General features: G+C 38.5%; 1 protein-coding gene across 2 annotated transcripts in view; it reads left to right on the forward strand.

Moving 5' to 3' along the window:
- Window positions 1-15,472, forward strand: part of smchd1 (structural maintenance of chromosomes flexible hinge domain containing 1) — a 25,663-nt gene extending 10,191 nt beyond the window's left edge. For both annotated transcript variants that reach the window (XM_034862574.1, XM_034862576.1), the window contains exons 16-47: window positions 281-363; window positions 469-582; window positions 1,368-1,445; window positions 1,569-1,688; window positions 1,774-1,918; window positions 2,191-2,293; window positions 2,458-2,530; window positions 2,851-2,990; window positions 4,924-5,052; window positions 5,179-5,409; window positions 5,667-5,809; window positions 6,410-6,495; window positions 6,580-6,698; window positions 7,383-7,544; window positions 8,269-8,397; window positions 8,542-8,621; window positions 8,801-8,958; window positions 9,065-9,180; window positions 9,288-9,349; window positions 9,550-9,637; window positions 10,079-10,210; window positions 10,349-10,504; window positions 10,610-10,736; window positions 11,262-11,381; window positions 11,782-11,861; window positions 11,972-12,094; window positions 12,317-12,498; window positions 13,957-14,066; window positions 14,511-14,581; window positions 14,665-14,830; window positions 14,916-15,074; window positions 15,164-15,472. In XM_034862574.1, coding sequence (XP_034718465.1) covers window positions 281-363; window positions 469-582; window positions 1,368-1,445; window positions 1,569-1,688; window positions 1,774-1,918; window positions 2,191-2,293; window positions 2,458-2,530; window positions 2,851-2,990; window positions 4,924-5,052; window positions 5,179-5,409; window positions 5,667-5,809; window positions 6,410-6,495; window positions 6,580-6,698; window positions 7,383-7,544; window positions 8,269-8,397; window positions 8,542-8,621; window positions 8,801-8,958; window positions 9,065-9,180; window positions 9,288-9,349; window positions 9,550-9,637; window positions 10,079-10,210; window positions 10,349-10,504; window positions 10,610-10,736; window positions 11,262-11,381; window positions 11,782-11,861; window positions 11,972-12,094; window positions 12,317-12,498; window positions 13,957-14,066; window positions 14,511-14,581; window positions 14,665-14,830; window positions 14,916-15,074; window positions 15,164-15,240 — 3,862 coding nt within the window. In that variant the 3' untranslated portion in view covers window positions 15,241-15,472. The remainder of the gene's footprint in view (window positions 1-280; window positions 364-468; window positions 583-1,367; window positions 1,446-1,568; window positions 1,689-1,773; window positions 1,919-2,190; window positions 2,294-2,457; window positions 2,531-2,850; window positions 2,991-4,923; window positions 5,053-5,178; window positions 5,410-5,666; window positions 5,810-6,409; window positions 6,496-6,579; window positions 6,699-7,382; window positions 7,545-8,268; window positions 8,398-8,541; window positions 8,622-8,800; window positions 8,959-9,064; window positions 9,181-9,287; window positions 9,350-9,549; window positions 9,638-10,078; window positions 10,211-10,348; window positions 10,505-10,609; window positions 10,737-11,261; window positions 11,382-11,781; window positions 11,862-11,971; window positions 12,095-12,316; window positions 12,499-13,956; window positions 14,067-14,510; window positions 14,582-14,664; window positions 14,831-14,915; window positions 15,075-15,163) is intronic.
- Window positions 15,473-15,572: the final 100 nt, after the last annotated feature.

The following is a 15,572-nucleotide window of genomic DNA, read 5'->3' on the forward strand; positions in this document are numbered from 1 at the left end:
GAAAATGGCTGCAATGAAACAAAGAGTGAAAAATTTAAAGGGGTCTGAATACTTTCCGTACCCACTGTATATCTGCAACTTGACTGGTTGGCGAAGTCATACAACCGCAAGGCGGTAATTCTAGTTTAGATGGGATTCATTGGTAATAGATGTGTTCAATTGGAAGTATTCTATGTTACCTTTTCATTTCCCCCACCTTATCTCCTTGTCATGACTAGACATGGTAGTTTAAGCTTGATGAGACTTTACCAGCAAAAATAAAGTGTGTTTTTTGTTACAGGCTTCCAGAGATTCTGAAAGTGGGCTGGCCAGAAGGTAAACCCTGGCCACAGAATGCTGCTCGTATGGCTGGGACTCCGCTTGGTAAACATATCAATTATCTGTGAAACATAATCATGTTGAAAAATGCACTTTTTCATGGAGGACAAACCCCTCACTGTTTTTTTTTTGGTTTTCACATCATTTTAGGGCCACTCAAAATTGAAATACTAAACAAAAAGGGAGAGTCTTTATCCAAGATGCCAGCAGTGGGCCAGGGAGCAGGGAAAAAACTGATTGTTGAACTCAAAGTCTTTCAGCACGGTAAGAAGAAAGAAAGCCACTCGTTTAAAGCACCAGAGAACTTTTCCCGCTTTAAACTACAGATCCGCAACCCAATCTGGCAAAGTTGCATAGTGCGGTTGGAGCCGGTAGAGAGCCGCAAAGCAGTACTGAAGTGCCGTTCACCATGATTACGAGTTGATGAACCTGATAAGATGTTTACAGCTGCTATACTGTTTTTTACGTTTTAGAGATAAACGTAGTAATACAGTAAGCCAACTAATTGAAGAGGCTTTACTCAATATTTAGCACATTAATGCAGCAGTAAATAATTATATTCTCTATATAAATATAGTTTACTAACGGCGTCCTGAGCAGAAAATAAAGTCACACCCCTCCGTTTTGTGTTTTAATCTGAGCTTCTATGTTCTTTGTTTTGATAGCTTATCGGGTCGCGCATGAGTGAGGAAAAAAACTGTTCAAATTATTATGTGACAGCAAGTAAAATGTTAAACACAATGAATTGGTAATTTTAGGATAACAACTATTTTATTGTAGTGGTACTGAAAGCAGTGCTTTTACATTTGTAACATTTGTACCTCCTACTTGATAGAGAACCGGTAAGTAAACTGTTACAGACGACAAAAAAGTTGCAAATCCTTGCATTTGAAAAGTTAGAACTAGAGGATTTTCCTTGTTAAATGAGAAAAAAAAAAACTTGTTGGCACTTAATTTTTTTTAGGTCTACTTTGTTCCAGGCCATTGTTCTTATTCTAATTGCATTCCGTTTGTAACTGTGTTTTTCTTATCTGAATGTTCATATGTAGGTCCTAAAGGAAATCAAGAGGTTGTCTGTTTTGTTGCCCAACATTCACCAAAGTGGAGTTTCTGGTTCAAAAAAATTGGTACATATGTTTTATTTGTCAACTTTGTCATTATTAGTTAATTATTGGATGCCTTAAGTTTTTTTGTTTGTTTTTTTTTTTTTTCTGCTGAAAGATCATGTATCAACATCTCATCTTTTGCAGAGAAACTGACCGACCTGGGGAAGTATACTTTATCCCTGAACACTATGTTATTTGAAAATAATGCAACCGTCTTTGGAGGGAGAAAGCTTCCAAGCTACAAACTCAACTTCACAATTAATGGTGAGAAAATACGCAAAGCTTTGGCTGTTTATTATTCTTTCTGCATGCCAAAATCACACGCATCAACTATTTTTGTCCTTTTCAGAGGGTAGTGCTGAGACTTTTGTTATTGGTGCAATGAGCCCCTCTCTTAATGTGGGAGTGCCATTCAACATTCCTCTCCTGCTGAAAGATGGTTATGACCACTCAGCGAAGCCTCCTCCAAATCTTGAACCTGTACTCACATGCAGGTGGGTCACTCCACTTAATCTGTAAAACAGATATCGTTAACCATAGTTTTGTTGTTTCCAATGTTATTAGTGGACAGCTTACTAAGACGCCTCTTCTTTTCTTATTGCTTTTAAGGCTGTTTTTTCATGTAACCGCATGTTTATGTAACTGATTTGTAAGCTTAAGTATACATGTATCTTCAGTTTATCATAAATCTCATCATGTCTTTTAATTTGCCAGGTGTGGGAGGTTTGGTCCGATTGTTGTTTACCTTATCATTGTTATCATTTAGTGGCGTGGACCTGAGTTACGACAGAGTGGACAGCATTGGGACTACGTTCACCATCATTGGTGTCAGAGCAAGAGGAAAAGTCCTGAATTACCAACAGTCAAAGGTGGAACAACAATCTCAGAAGAAATCATGTTGTATTTTTACTAGAAAGGGTGATGCAAAAAGTGAAACAGAAATGTCAGCCCTGTAGACAAGAGTACAACATTTGACAAAAAACAAAACTGGTTGATAGCCAAAAACACTTTAGTTCAAACTTGTATTTTGCAGACATATGAGCTGAGAGTGACCATGCCTGGCCTGAAGGAAGACACACAGGCTATCCCGATCAGTCTTCTTCCTGGTGAGACCTCAAATAGACTGCATTTATTTATCCATTTTGAACAACAAGTGACCTTGATTGGTTGAATGCTTGATATGTATATTATATACAGTACATATTTGTTTTTTAGAGCTGAAACAATAACTTAAATGATCAAATGAATTAAGGGTAAAAGAAACTTTTTAAAGTTAATTTCAAAACATGTTTTAGCTACTTAAATGTAAGGACTTGCTGTCTTTCTCTGTTTTATAGAACTGTTGATTTCATATTTAACGGACTCGTCGGCAAAACATAACAATCAGTTTGCCTTGGACAATCACCCTGTGATGAATGTTTTTCAGGTAATGCACATGCTCTCCATGTGACACCAGATGACAATCCAATCACAGTCCAGAATGGAAACTCTGTGATGTTTAATGTTGAAATTCACGATGAGTCCGGAAACATCACTGTTCACCCCAAACAAATTGTTCGCTGCCAGGTATGGGTGTGCAGAAGTTGGGAAATGCTGGGTACTCTGTTCTGTGTTTGATTAATACGTCACTGTATGTAGGGCTGCACAATTAATCAAATTGTAATCACTATCAGGATTTTGACATCCCACGATCAAATTTGCGTGATCGATTGATTTTTATTAAATGCGTCATTTCATAGAACGCTCCGGGTTTTTGGGAAGGCAATCTACCCCTCCGTAAACCACCGTCTGATCATGTGCCAGTCGGAGTTGTTCCTGGCACCACACAGCTTAGTTTCTAGATGTAGACCGTCACAGAGGACAGAGTGACAGATAGCAGTCGGTTATATGTCGGTCTCAAGGTTTGCCAGTTTACCAGTAAACGCAACATTTTGTCCCCTCTGTGTTGTTTTCCAGTGCTAGTCGGTGCTAGTTAGCATCTGTTAGCTCACAGGGCTGTAGGCCGGGAGTAATATTTATCCTCTAGGTCTCAACGGTGCACCTAATGTCCTTGTATCCCCTGCAGTGTTGTTATATTGATATGGTTTAATTTTGCGTTACTTGACCCATTTCTTCTGTAAAGCTGTTGAATCTCTCGTCTACTCTCTCTCCTCTTACTCTCCACGCAGCCCCGCCAAACAGCGGCCGCCGGTCCACACTTCTGACATTTGTTTACAGTTTTAATTGTTAACACAGCTGTATGTTGTTAAGCATGAGAGGAAAACCTGTATTTGTACCAGTGTTTCCACTGGGAACTCTGCTATCACGGCCACGGCAAAAAACACAGAAGATGTTATTGAATGCAACTATCTTCAGTTCGTGGAGTAATAGCGCGTGAGACAGAGCCGATACAGTGACGCTACAGACATTTCATACACAAGACGTGTGTAACTGGTCTCACCCACCGTTCGACCCGTGTGTATATATATATATATATATATATATATATATATATATATCCTACGCTAGTTATTTCAGACAGCTAATTTTCATTTACATGTGTTGCAGCTGTATGTCTATACAACTTTAACATAAGAAGAAAGTAGCATAATATGGATGTGAAAGCAGTTAAAAAAACCTATGTGACAATAAAAGTTGTTTGGTTAAAATCAACAAATAATCCTGATAATAATCGTGATCACAAGCTTGATCAAAATAATCGTGATTATAATTTTGGCCATAATCGTGCAGCCCTAACTGTATTTACCTTTTTTCTAACAATGTGTGGCATGAGGCACAGTTCCCTTTCACTCCTGCATATTGTGACACCTTGGCAAATGAGGTCACCCTAATCTCTCCCTCTCCAACCTCCACACCATTAAAAAGCCAAACACGTGATATATGCATGAGAGAGAAGCATTCCTGACTGAGAGAAGTGTCTTTGTGGCTCAAACTATTACAGGCGGTGCAAGAAGCCAGCAGTCATTAGAATACATTTTTTTTCTCTGTAGGATATAAAGTACATCAGCAAATACAATTACGCTCATGTTATTTTATTTTTTGTTTAGCATATGTAACTGAAATGCAACTTTTCACGTGATGAACTTCACACACATTTTCATATTGTACTTCTCAATTTTGAGGTAGTTTAATTTTATGCTGTTGTATTAATCCACAGCATTTCAGAGGGCAATATTGTACTTTTTACTCAACTAAATCTATTTTACAGCTACAATTACTAGTTACTTTGCTTTACTTTTATTAACCTATAATGATGTATGCTCGGGACTCTTCTCTGCATTTAATTGAAGAATGGCGTTACCTTTTTCTCTCTCTGTTATAAAATATTTAACGTAGTGTTCTCATCCTTCTGGGCCTAGCCCTACATCTCCGCCCTCTTTCTTTTAAAGTAACAACATATACTGAATCATCATTATTAAACTCTCCCTCTTTTTTTTCTTTTTTATTTGATGAAATAAACTGCGTGAATATATAACTTATCCTTTTATTTGTAAATAAGGTTGAGGGGTTTCCACTGGTGACAACTGACTGCAGCACCACCGGAGCTGGACAGCTTGTGACAAAGCCCATAAACCTGATAATGATCAATGGAGAACCACAAAACATCAAAGTTCATTTTGAGATGTCTGTAAGTACAAAAAAAAACTTAACAAAAACAATGCTCCCTACTTTATAGTACATTCTCTTTTAAAAAAACAAAACAAAAAAAACAATGGACATGATGTCTCCCATCTCTTATTTATTTTCCCACAAGAGTCAGAAGAAGAAGAAGATTGCTATGGTTGTGAGGGACCTAAAGGTGGTGCCCAGCACAAGAGTCTCCCGCATGGAGCTCTATAGTGAGGGTGATGAGAATTTGATGCTAAGGAATGACGAAAAGATAGAGTGGCTGGCTGGAGGCTTGCTGGAGAACCTCTTTTACAAGTTGTTTGATGAGGCTGGCAAAGAGGTACCTCCCACCGCTGCAATAGCCTCCAGGATCAAGGTGTGTCTGGCATAGAATGCATTGTTTTCCTGTCACGTTTACTGTTCTCTCCTATTATGCAGATGTTGGTTTTTAGTTAGCATATTTTTCACAGCAATGTTTTACATCTGTAGAAAAAAAAAAAAAACTTTAGTCTGACTGTGTGGTAATAAATCAAACAAACCAGTTCTGCACTAAATCATCTATTTAGGACTGATTGTATTGTATTCCCAGCTTTTTGCTCTAACTTTTCATTGTTCCCACTGACTGTGTTTAAGGTTAATTGGACAGTAGATATAAATCTGAAGGATTTGCTCCAGGGCAAGCTGCCTGCCGTACAGGTGCCCACGCAGGTGCAGGAATCACGCTTCTATCAGGTGTCCTACCATGACCAGAGTGTGTCTGTCTCCTTCAACATAGCGTAAGACACATAACCAACTCAAAGCTGAGATTCAGTGTTGGTAAATGATTCCATTTTTAAAGATATGCGTACTCACTTTCTTGCCAAGATTTAGATGAGAAGAAGGATATCCATTTCTGTACGATAAATATAAGCAAGTAATCTGTAAGCTTAGCATAAAGGCTGGACAGGGAGGGGAAGCTGCTCGCTGGGTTCTGTCACATGTTAAAATAAACCTACTTATCAGCACCTCGAAAGCACACTCCCATTGTTTTTTTGTTTTTTTTTATTCCACCGTGTTTTAAAAGAAATCTCCACAACATTAAGGCAACACTAGGTGAGTAATTGATATAAAAATGGTCTTTTGTGAGTGAAGTGTTTCTAAAATGTTTACAAAAACTGAAAAATAAAAATGGATCAGAAACAGCCTAGGTAGAAGTTTTGTCATCTTTTCCCAGTCTATATTGGTCTAAACAAACTATAAGAGTGGCATTGATTTTCTCATCTTACTCTCGGCAGAGAAAGCAAATAAGTGAACTACCAAAATGTAAAATCAAACATTTCTTTAAATATCCATATCCAGACTTTTCTGCATCCCTGCTTGTTTTTGTTCTTTTGTAGGCCTCATCCAGATGAACCAGTACGACTGAAAGCAACTCTACCCCAAAGCACACTGAAGCTGGGGGAAATCCTACCTGGACACATCAGTGAGTATAAACCCTAATCACCCAACAATCTTTTTTGAGGATATAATTACATACAAAATGACACACCTCTTTTTCCTTATACAGACTTGGAGCTTGTGGACCAGTATGATAATGCAACCAAGACGCTTACCTCTACCTGTAAGAACGATGTCACTGTGGAAGCGGAGGGTCTGGACAAATCGTCGGTTGTCTTTAAATGGCAGGTGGGAAAATAGACACACAAGCTTAAAGTAAAACTTGACTTATAATTCCGATATTAAAGGAATTGTTCAGCCAAGCTTTATCTAAGCGTTTTCCAAACTTTACAAGGTCATAATTATTTAGTTTTAAGTTTCTACTAAATAGCTCATGAAGAGTGTTCAACGTTTTTTATAGCAAGTGATGGGTTTAACAATATGTGATATGGGGCTTTAGTTCCCTTTTACTCCGGCATACTGTGACACCTTGGGCAAGGAGGTCACCCTAAATCTCTCCCTTTCCAACCTCCGCACCATTAAAAAGCCAAACACATGATATATAGAATGCATGAGAGAGTTAAGGAAGGCAGTATCCGAAGCATTCCTGACTGAGAGAAGTGTCTTTGTGGCACAAACTATTACAGGCACTACAAGAAGCCAGCAGTCATTAGGAGTTTTTCCTTGAATAAAAATACTCTATAATAATGTAATAGTGACAATGTGTACTCTTAAGTTAAGTGCATCTTGCTGCTCATATGTAGGTACTTTTGATTAAGTAACATTACATTAACCGCAGGACTGTGACTTGTAACAAAGTATTTTTTTATCATCAATCCTTTTACTTTAAGGATCTGAAAAATTCTTCCATAACTGTGAAGATAAATTGATAATTACTGATGAATTGATCATCACTTTGTTTGTTGAAACCAGGAGAACAGCAGTTCTATTCTGGTTACAGGGGTGCGGTTCCAGTCCGGGACACCTGGCCACAGAGAGATGTGCTTCACCTACAAGAGTTATGTGGAGTGCATCATAGTTAAAGTCGTCGCTGGCGTCCCTGCGGAGCTTAAACTATTCAGTGGGCCAGAGCAGGTACGAAAGCATTTTTTTGTCCCGATAGGCTACGGGGTTAAGAAGCTGACCAATTAACCACAAACCGTGGTTTGAGTTCGGCTGGGGACTTTTTCATGTCATCACCCCTCTCTCTCCCTTCATTTCTTCTCTCCTCTCTGTTAAACATTCTCAAAATAAAAGCATAACCGCTCTAAATAATGCTTTAAATGTAATAATAATTGTTTTTTATGCTTTAAATGGCTCATATTATGCTAATTTTAAAGTGCATAATAGTATTTAGAGGTTATATCAGAATAGGTTTACATAGTTTAATTTAAAAAACACCATATTTTTGTTATAATGCACATTGCTGCAGCTCCTCTTTTCACCCTGTGTATTGAGCTCTGTGTTTTAGCTACAGAGTGAAGCATCTCACTTCTGTCCCATCTTTGTTGGGAGTCGCACATGCGCAGTACCTAGGTCAGCACAGCTAGCTAGTCAGTTGCAGAGAAGGAAGGAGTCCCACGCCAGCAGCTAGGCAAGCATTATAACGTGTCACATAGAGACACACGTTCGTCATGGAAGTAAAGGCTGGACTACAGTCCTTTTGGAGTCGTCTTTGGGTCTCTTTCACTCCGTAAACCTATTACATGAACAAAAAGATATATAACACAATAAAGGAAAGGGAAAAGCACAAAAAGCACATAATGAGCATGTTAAGTTCACAGTTGTGTTATAATGTATATATTTTTGTATCTATAAGCCTTTGCAGGTGTTGAATGACCAAGGCATCGCCACACCATTCCTCGTCCAACTGTGTGATGAGTGGGGAAACCCCACTACAGACCAGAGGGTGGTGGTACAATTGACATCTTCACCCCAGACACTAAAGGTTAGGTTGACAAGCAATATAAAAATGTACCATTTACCCTGTTCCATTTGTGTTTTTGTTTTTTTAAGTCAGTAATGGCCAGGAACTTCTCAGTTGTACCGAATGATCCATGTGGAAAAATGTAATGAGACATTCTTGTTTTAGGTGACGACAGCTGTTACATCACAACCCGTGAACGCAGAAGGGAAAGCATCTTTCACCGTTAACCGTTTGAGTGGACCAAAGTGAGTTTCTATTTATTATAAAATATAAAAAGGAGCATTTTTTTAATCATGATAATGTAATTAAAAGAGTGTCCTAAATCAGTGATTGTATCAACAGTTGCCCACATTTCCAATACTGTATGAATGAGATCTTTTCCACCATTTACTCTTGGGAGTGTTGTATCATGTTGTTCCACTAGGGGGTACTATCAGTTGGTGTTTAAAGGTTCTCTCAACCAGAAACCCATCCCTGGTCCATCAGTGAATCTCACTGTCATCCCTGATTCCACTAAACCTGTCTGCCTGTCAGTGGAGTATGACACCAACGCCAGGCTTCCTGCCGGAGGCATCCTTCCAGGTTTGCATTTCTATTCTCTATCTTTTTTTCTGAGCTCTTGTTTTACTATATGCAAGCAGTTTAGTGTCTCTTAGCAACCTAAGGGCAGGTGTGTGTGTCTGTTCAGTCTTCTCGGTGACTGTGGTGTCTGACGACGGAGGCCTGATTACAACTTTTAAGCCCGCTGCTATATCCATGTTTCTGTGGAAGGGAGTGCCATCAGTAAAAACACCTCCACAAACGGTGAGTGACTCGCTCACCGACAGAGGGACTGTCAATCATTTGTTTTGCTTTTCATTGAAACTATCATCATATTTTTTGAGTTATATTTTTTTGCTTCCCTTGTCCAGGCCATTGAGCTGAAGTGTAGTAAACCCATGGAGAATGAAGGGAATGACCGTTTTCACTTCAGGTAAAATGCCTTTACATCTTGTCTGTTCTGTTCTGTCTGGGTTGTTGCAGGATGTTTGAAGTAATAGAGAGTTAGATGACAAGATATTTGTACAGTAAATATGAATTTAGCATAAACACTGAAAACAAAACGGCTTGTCCTACTTATTATTATTCCTCGTAAGAAATGTAAATATTGCGTTTTGTTTTCTTTCACTGCAGAGATAAAGAGATCCCGGAACATGTTGGAAAGCACAGCATCCAGTTTTTGCTACGAATAAACAAAACAAACGTCCTGTACAGTGATCAGGTTGGTTAAACCTAACATCTGGAAACATTACAGCAAGTTAATGAGTTATTGCCATACACCCATTTCCAGATAAGGCAACAAACCTTGACAAGCATGTCGAGTCCTTAACCTGCACCTAATTTGTCCACCTCAGAAACTTGGCAAAACTCAGGAATGTTGTATCCTATGCTGAGTTAGAAATGATAATACATACCTTTTTGTTTATTTGCTCTTTGGATTATTGTAATTCTGTTAATTCTGGTAATGTCCAGTAACTCCCATCTTGAGCCCATCTTCTTACATACCCAATTGACATAAAACATACTAGGCATTTGGAAATGGCCTCCACAGGGTTGTCTCTCATATCTGTTTAACAGGAAAGTGGTTGTTTGAGTTGTTGCAGGGGTGTAGGTCATTATCCTGAGAGGAACGACTAACCTCAGCACTGTTTCCTGTCTCTAGATTGCTATACATGTTGTGGCCAGTCAACCTGCCAAACTGGCACCCGACTCTCAGCCACCAACCCCAGTTGTTTCCTACAGTAAGGTCATTGCCAACAGAACCTTAGTGGAGAATATGACGCTGAGGATAATGGTGAGGCTTTAATGTTTACTCAGTATAAACAAGCAGAAACCATGTACGTTTTTCAGTTAGATGTCTGCATTTGTAGCTGTAGTTTGGGTGTTTATCAGCTGATATACAGTCTGACTTAGTTGTTTTGACTAATTTCAGGATTCATATGGAAATCCAGCAGGACAGGACCTGAACGGGATGGTGGTTGTTTCTATAAAGAACACAAGTGGAGAAGGCAACAAAAGCCTCCCTCTGTTTGAAAGTAAAACCAACAGCTTTCAAATGAACTTGGTAGAAGGAAAGGCCCACATTACTGTAAGTAACCTATTTCTCATTAAACACAACAAAACCTGTATTTTGGAATGGCGGTGTGATGCACATAACATACTGTATGATAACTTTCTAATTTATTCTGTACAGAGGCTTGCAATCATGGAGTACAGCCCTGGTGAGAATGGAAGTACATACGTCCTCCTCTTCAACCCTGAAGTGTCAATGGCCCCCACGGCTCTGGCTCCCTTTGAGCTCCCCTTCCGTTTTCTCAATGGTATGATATAAAAACAAGAGCTTGGGCAGATTTTGGTGCATGAACATTAGATGTTTAGAAGAGAGATTTGAATAAGTGAATTACATTTTTATATACTTATTTTTATTTTCATTTTTTTTTTTTCTCTCACTCACCCTTAGTGGTATTCAACCATGCAGAGTTTTGGTTTGTGAGGTATGTCTATCAGATGTCACAACTCCAATACAATGGTCATGAATAAAACTGAAATTTAAAGACACTCCTTATCTATTTTTAAACATTACACAGTTTGTTCCGCTCAAAACCAGCTTTTGTCTTTTTCTTTGGAGTTCAAAGTTCAGGCAGGCAGGCTACATGTAAGGATGACAGGTGTACATCCCCTTTAATGAATTCAACTCCAACTCTTCTTTTTAGAAAAAGAATTCCCTGTTACTCTTGAAAAGCCGACAAAAAATTGTTCCAAAACCATGAAAACATTTTGTATGTCTAGTTTGCTTTAACTAAATTTTAACTAAAGTTTTTCCATTTATCTTTTTCTCTTTTTAGATGCAGAGAACCAACGAAAAATGTTTTCGTTGTCCAGGAAGAAAGATGAGCTCACTACTGCTGTTGCCAAATATACAGACATCTTTTCTACATATAATGCACTTCTTGATTTGCTTTCCTGTAAGATTTGATTTCTTCTTCTTGTTTATCCAAATAAGCTAATATGCAGTGTGCTACCAGAAAAAAGTTTGTCCTCTTTAAAATATTTTCACATTAGTGTCCGTCAATAAGTGAGTTCCAAAACCAATACCAACACAATATATTTTTGATACACTTTACATCAGAGAAAAGGGGTTAGTATCTGATCGAAGAGTAAATAAAGAAGTCTGGATATCTAATACCAGCTTTTATTAATTGGTGTTACAGATGCATTTCGGTATCAAGAAAGTATAGTATCTAGTAACTAGTATAAAGCCAGCCCCCCGTGTGTGTTTTGTGTGTCTGTGTGTGTGTGTGCTGTATATTTCTTTCTGCATATGTTTGAAATGGTCTTTAACTGCAAGCACTTCTTTTGTCATAGCTCATCACCGGGGCGCAACTAAGAAAGAGGCTGACATTAGGAATGAGCTGGAGAGGAGGAACGTGGAAATAGCACAAACTGTGTGTGAAAATAATATTTGAATCCAAACTTTACTTCAGTATATGTAGACATTATGATCTCATAAATACTTATCGGGAGATGACATTTGCATGTTTCTTTTTCTTGGTAGATCCCAGATATTGACAGACTCCTAAACCAGAAGAAGATGGAAGTCCGCTGTCTGCTACAAACACCAAGAAGAGTTTGTTCCCTCCGTGATCACTTTTGCGAGCAGCATGATGTTTTGGGAATGGTAATATCATGGAAACCAAAAACTTGGCTTTGCGCCTCAAAACCCAGTGTGTAGTTTCAGGAAACAGTGACCTCAATGCAGATGTGTCCAATCAGTGTTTGTCCTAATGTGTTGGTTTGAAACAGCGTTGCCAGACCAAAGTATTCTCAGATATTGTACTTGTCCAACGATGTATTTTCCAGGAGCTGTGTGTGTGTTTTACCCTTTACCTTTTGAATGCAGGTTGGCCACCTGGCGTTAGTGCAAGACAATGATGCTGCGAGGGTTATCTCCTGGCATATCAGGGGAGACATGGATTGTGTCATCACCAAAACGACCGCAGCAGCAATGAAGATCCATGACGACACTCGTGGCAACCAGCAGGTCATGGCCCTTGACAGTGTTTATGTAACAACAGGCAACAGGTACTCCTTCTGTGTCACTGATTCTTTTAAACAACGCTTTATTTTTTTTGTGAAACTAAAATGTTCAGTTGGGTTCCTGCAATTTAAAGCTGTACTAAGTGTGTTTATCAAGCCTAACACATGGTTCACACTTTACCTCCATGCACCATCCTTCACTTCTGTATGCTGTTGGCGCCTGAGTTGCCTTCCTGATAAGATTCCTGTGTCTTTTATTATAGTCTTTAATGTTTAAGCCTACACCTACCCAAAGCCTTCCAACAACAGTAATTTAAAAATTGAATGGCACCTTCTTCTTGCACAGACTGTTGAACAGCCATGCAGCAAGGAATTATTTTTGTGAAGTCAAGTCAATTTTATTTATAAAGCCCAATATCACAAATCTGAAATTTTCCTCAAGGGGCTTTACAATCGGAAAAGAAAAAACTCCTTTACAAAATAGAAGAAACTTTAGGGACAATAGAGGAGGTATCCCTCTCCCAGGACAGACAAAACGGTTGTGTGTACAAAATAGACCAACCAGTTATAATGACAGTCTAGACAATCTGGTTGACCAAATTGTAGATTGTTTAAAAAAAAAACATATATGTGAAGTACTGCGGTCATTCAGCAGATTTAATGCATTTCTATTTAAATGATTGTGCAAATGAATGCATGCTTTAAAAACAATGGGGCAATAAAATGTGGATGTGAAGTACATCTTACTCACAAAAGCCACAACTCATTGAATATAAGTTCTGCTTTTATGATATAAAACTTCATAAGTGTTATTTATGTACAAGTATTGGTGACTATAATTATCATATAAGAAGGAGAGCAACCTCCTTCTGGCTGTTCTTTGTGGTGGTTGATAGTGTTTTGATGGCAGTTATTTACATAACCTAGTGGTGTTGTATGTTTTAGTGTCGACAATTGTTTACTTGCATCACAGCTATTCATTTAGCAAACCGTGCTGAATGGATTACATGGGTTTTTCCTACAGTTTACAGATATTGTTTTTGTTGAAATCATTTTTCAAGCTAAAATTATACACTTATAACCAATGTCAAATAGTTGCCAATTATTTTAGATTAACTAACCGTTTCAGCTCTGAATAAACTTTCAAACAATAATGTATCTTAGAGTGGAACATATTACCTGATCAATAGGAAATTAATCCAATTATCATTTCATTGATTTTACAAGTTAAAATGAAAACTTGCTTGTTCTCGTTCCTCCAGTGTGAGGATTTCCTGCTTCTTTGTTTTATATTGAAGTAAACTGATATTGACTTTTAGACTTTGTCAGACAAAAAAAGACATTAGGGGACCTCCGGCTCTGGGAACTGAGATGGCCATTTTTGTGTGATCAGATTTTTTGCTAAGAAGCTAAATCTTTTAAAAACACTATTATGGTCCCTTTTTAAAAACTATGTTCAGATTATCTCTGCAGTTTCTTTGCTAATATTTGAATTGCTTACAGGTCGCTGCCACATATAAGAAATGGCCGCAAGCTCTTTGATCCCCCTGGGAACCCAGTCTTTGCCAGAGATCTCTTGATCTACCCCCGCGACCAGGAGAGCTGTTACACTGGTGAGCTATCTCAAATGTATTTCCCCGTGCCAAGTTGTTGTTTTTTCATAACAGATTTATATTACTAGACCAGGGTTTCTGTGGTTATCTAGAGTTTCCCATGTCTTTGTGTTAGCTATTGTTGGGGTATCTCCTTCATGACCCCGCTACTACCAAAGTGGTTCCACCTGGGATCTAACCTCACAGGGGTGGAGGGGTTTCCTCACTCGGGGCCCCATCACCGGAGCAGAAATTGGGCCTCTTGCCACAATGAAATTACTTTTAATTTAGGGATTTTCTGTAGTTTTGGTGTTCCTTCTATTTATACAGATTTCAAATAAGCTCTTCATTTTCCCCTAACCTCTTCTTTATGATTGGTGAAATATTTTCAGTTGTAATAAAGTTATGAATGTTAACCTTTGTCTCATCAGCTCTGACACTTTCCCGCTTGTGTTTCCTTTGCAGCTTTTAAAAGCATCCTAGGAGAGACTATTCTGATTGATGACCTGGAATCTGGAACCAGCTACAGAAAGGAGGTGACTGGTGCTTGCTGGTGGAGCCATGCCATACATTAACTGTCCAGTGGTTATTTTTCCTTTAAATGTGCTGTTGCTTACAGGTGATACAGTATAAGATGCCGTGTCCCACCATCCTGACCAGGCAGGGGGAAAGGATCCTTGCCAAGGGCAAGTTTGGAGGCGCACAGAACAAAGCCCCAGTGAATATCCCAATAGTGTTTGGAGCCCCCCTCCCACAACATTACTACATTCTTAATGAACACATAGGTAAAGTCACTCATAGTCCTATTTAAAGTATTTTTTGTCCTGTTCATTTAGATTTTGCTTTAACTTCTCTTATTTTGTTTGACAGAACTGATCTCCCAGCACAGGTTAGCTCTGGAGAAGAGGGATCTGACAGCAAAGGCACGTGAGGATCATTTAAAAAGCATGCAGTCGCCTGACATACTACAAAAGCATCAAGAAATGAAGGAGAAAAAGAAACAGCTGGAGGAGATTGAGAGACAACTTGGTACGTTTGTTGATGTGGCAGTAAGGGCACAAAAACATGTATCCTATTTACTATTATTGATTTCTAATTGGTCTGTGTTCTACTTCTAGTGTCAACCCCAGTAAGACCAGTGAAAAGGAGTCTTGCTGGTGAGCCGTCCAGCACTTATGCAAAGAGAGCAAAATAGAGATCCATATGAGAAGTGGTCTATAGTTCAATCTGATAGATTGAGCACAGGACTCCTTTTTACCTCTTTTTTTATGTTGAGTTTTTGTAAATGATTTGTGTTTGTACAGATTTGTCTTTTTGTATGTATCACTTTTGTTGTATTCAAAATTGCTGACAAAGTTTTGTGCATGACAAAATATATGTCAAAGAATGTTTTTTGGTTTTGTTTTTTTTATAAAAACCTGCACTAAGATCTCTCTTTGATTGTGTCATTATATCTGCCAAATAATAACTTCAGTAAAATAGAAACCTTCAAAATAAAATCTTAGTTTTAAGGATTCGGGCGCGCAT

This window comes from Etheostoma cragini, chromosome 22 (assembly GCF_013103735.1).
Source record: "Etheostoma cragini isolate CJK2018 chromosome 22, CSU_Ecrag_1.0, whole genome shotgun sequence".
Lineage (NCBI taxonomy): Eukaryota > Metazoa > Chordata > Actinopteri > Perciformes > Percidae > Etheostoma > Etheostoma cragini.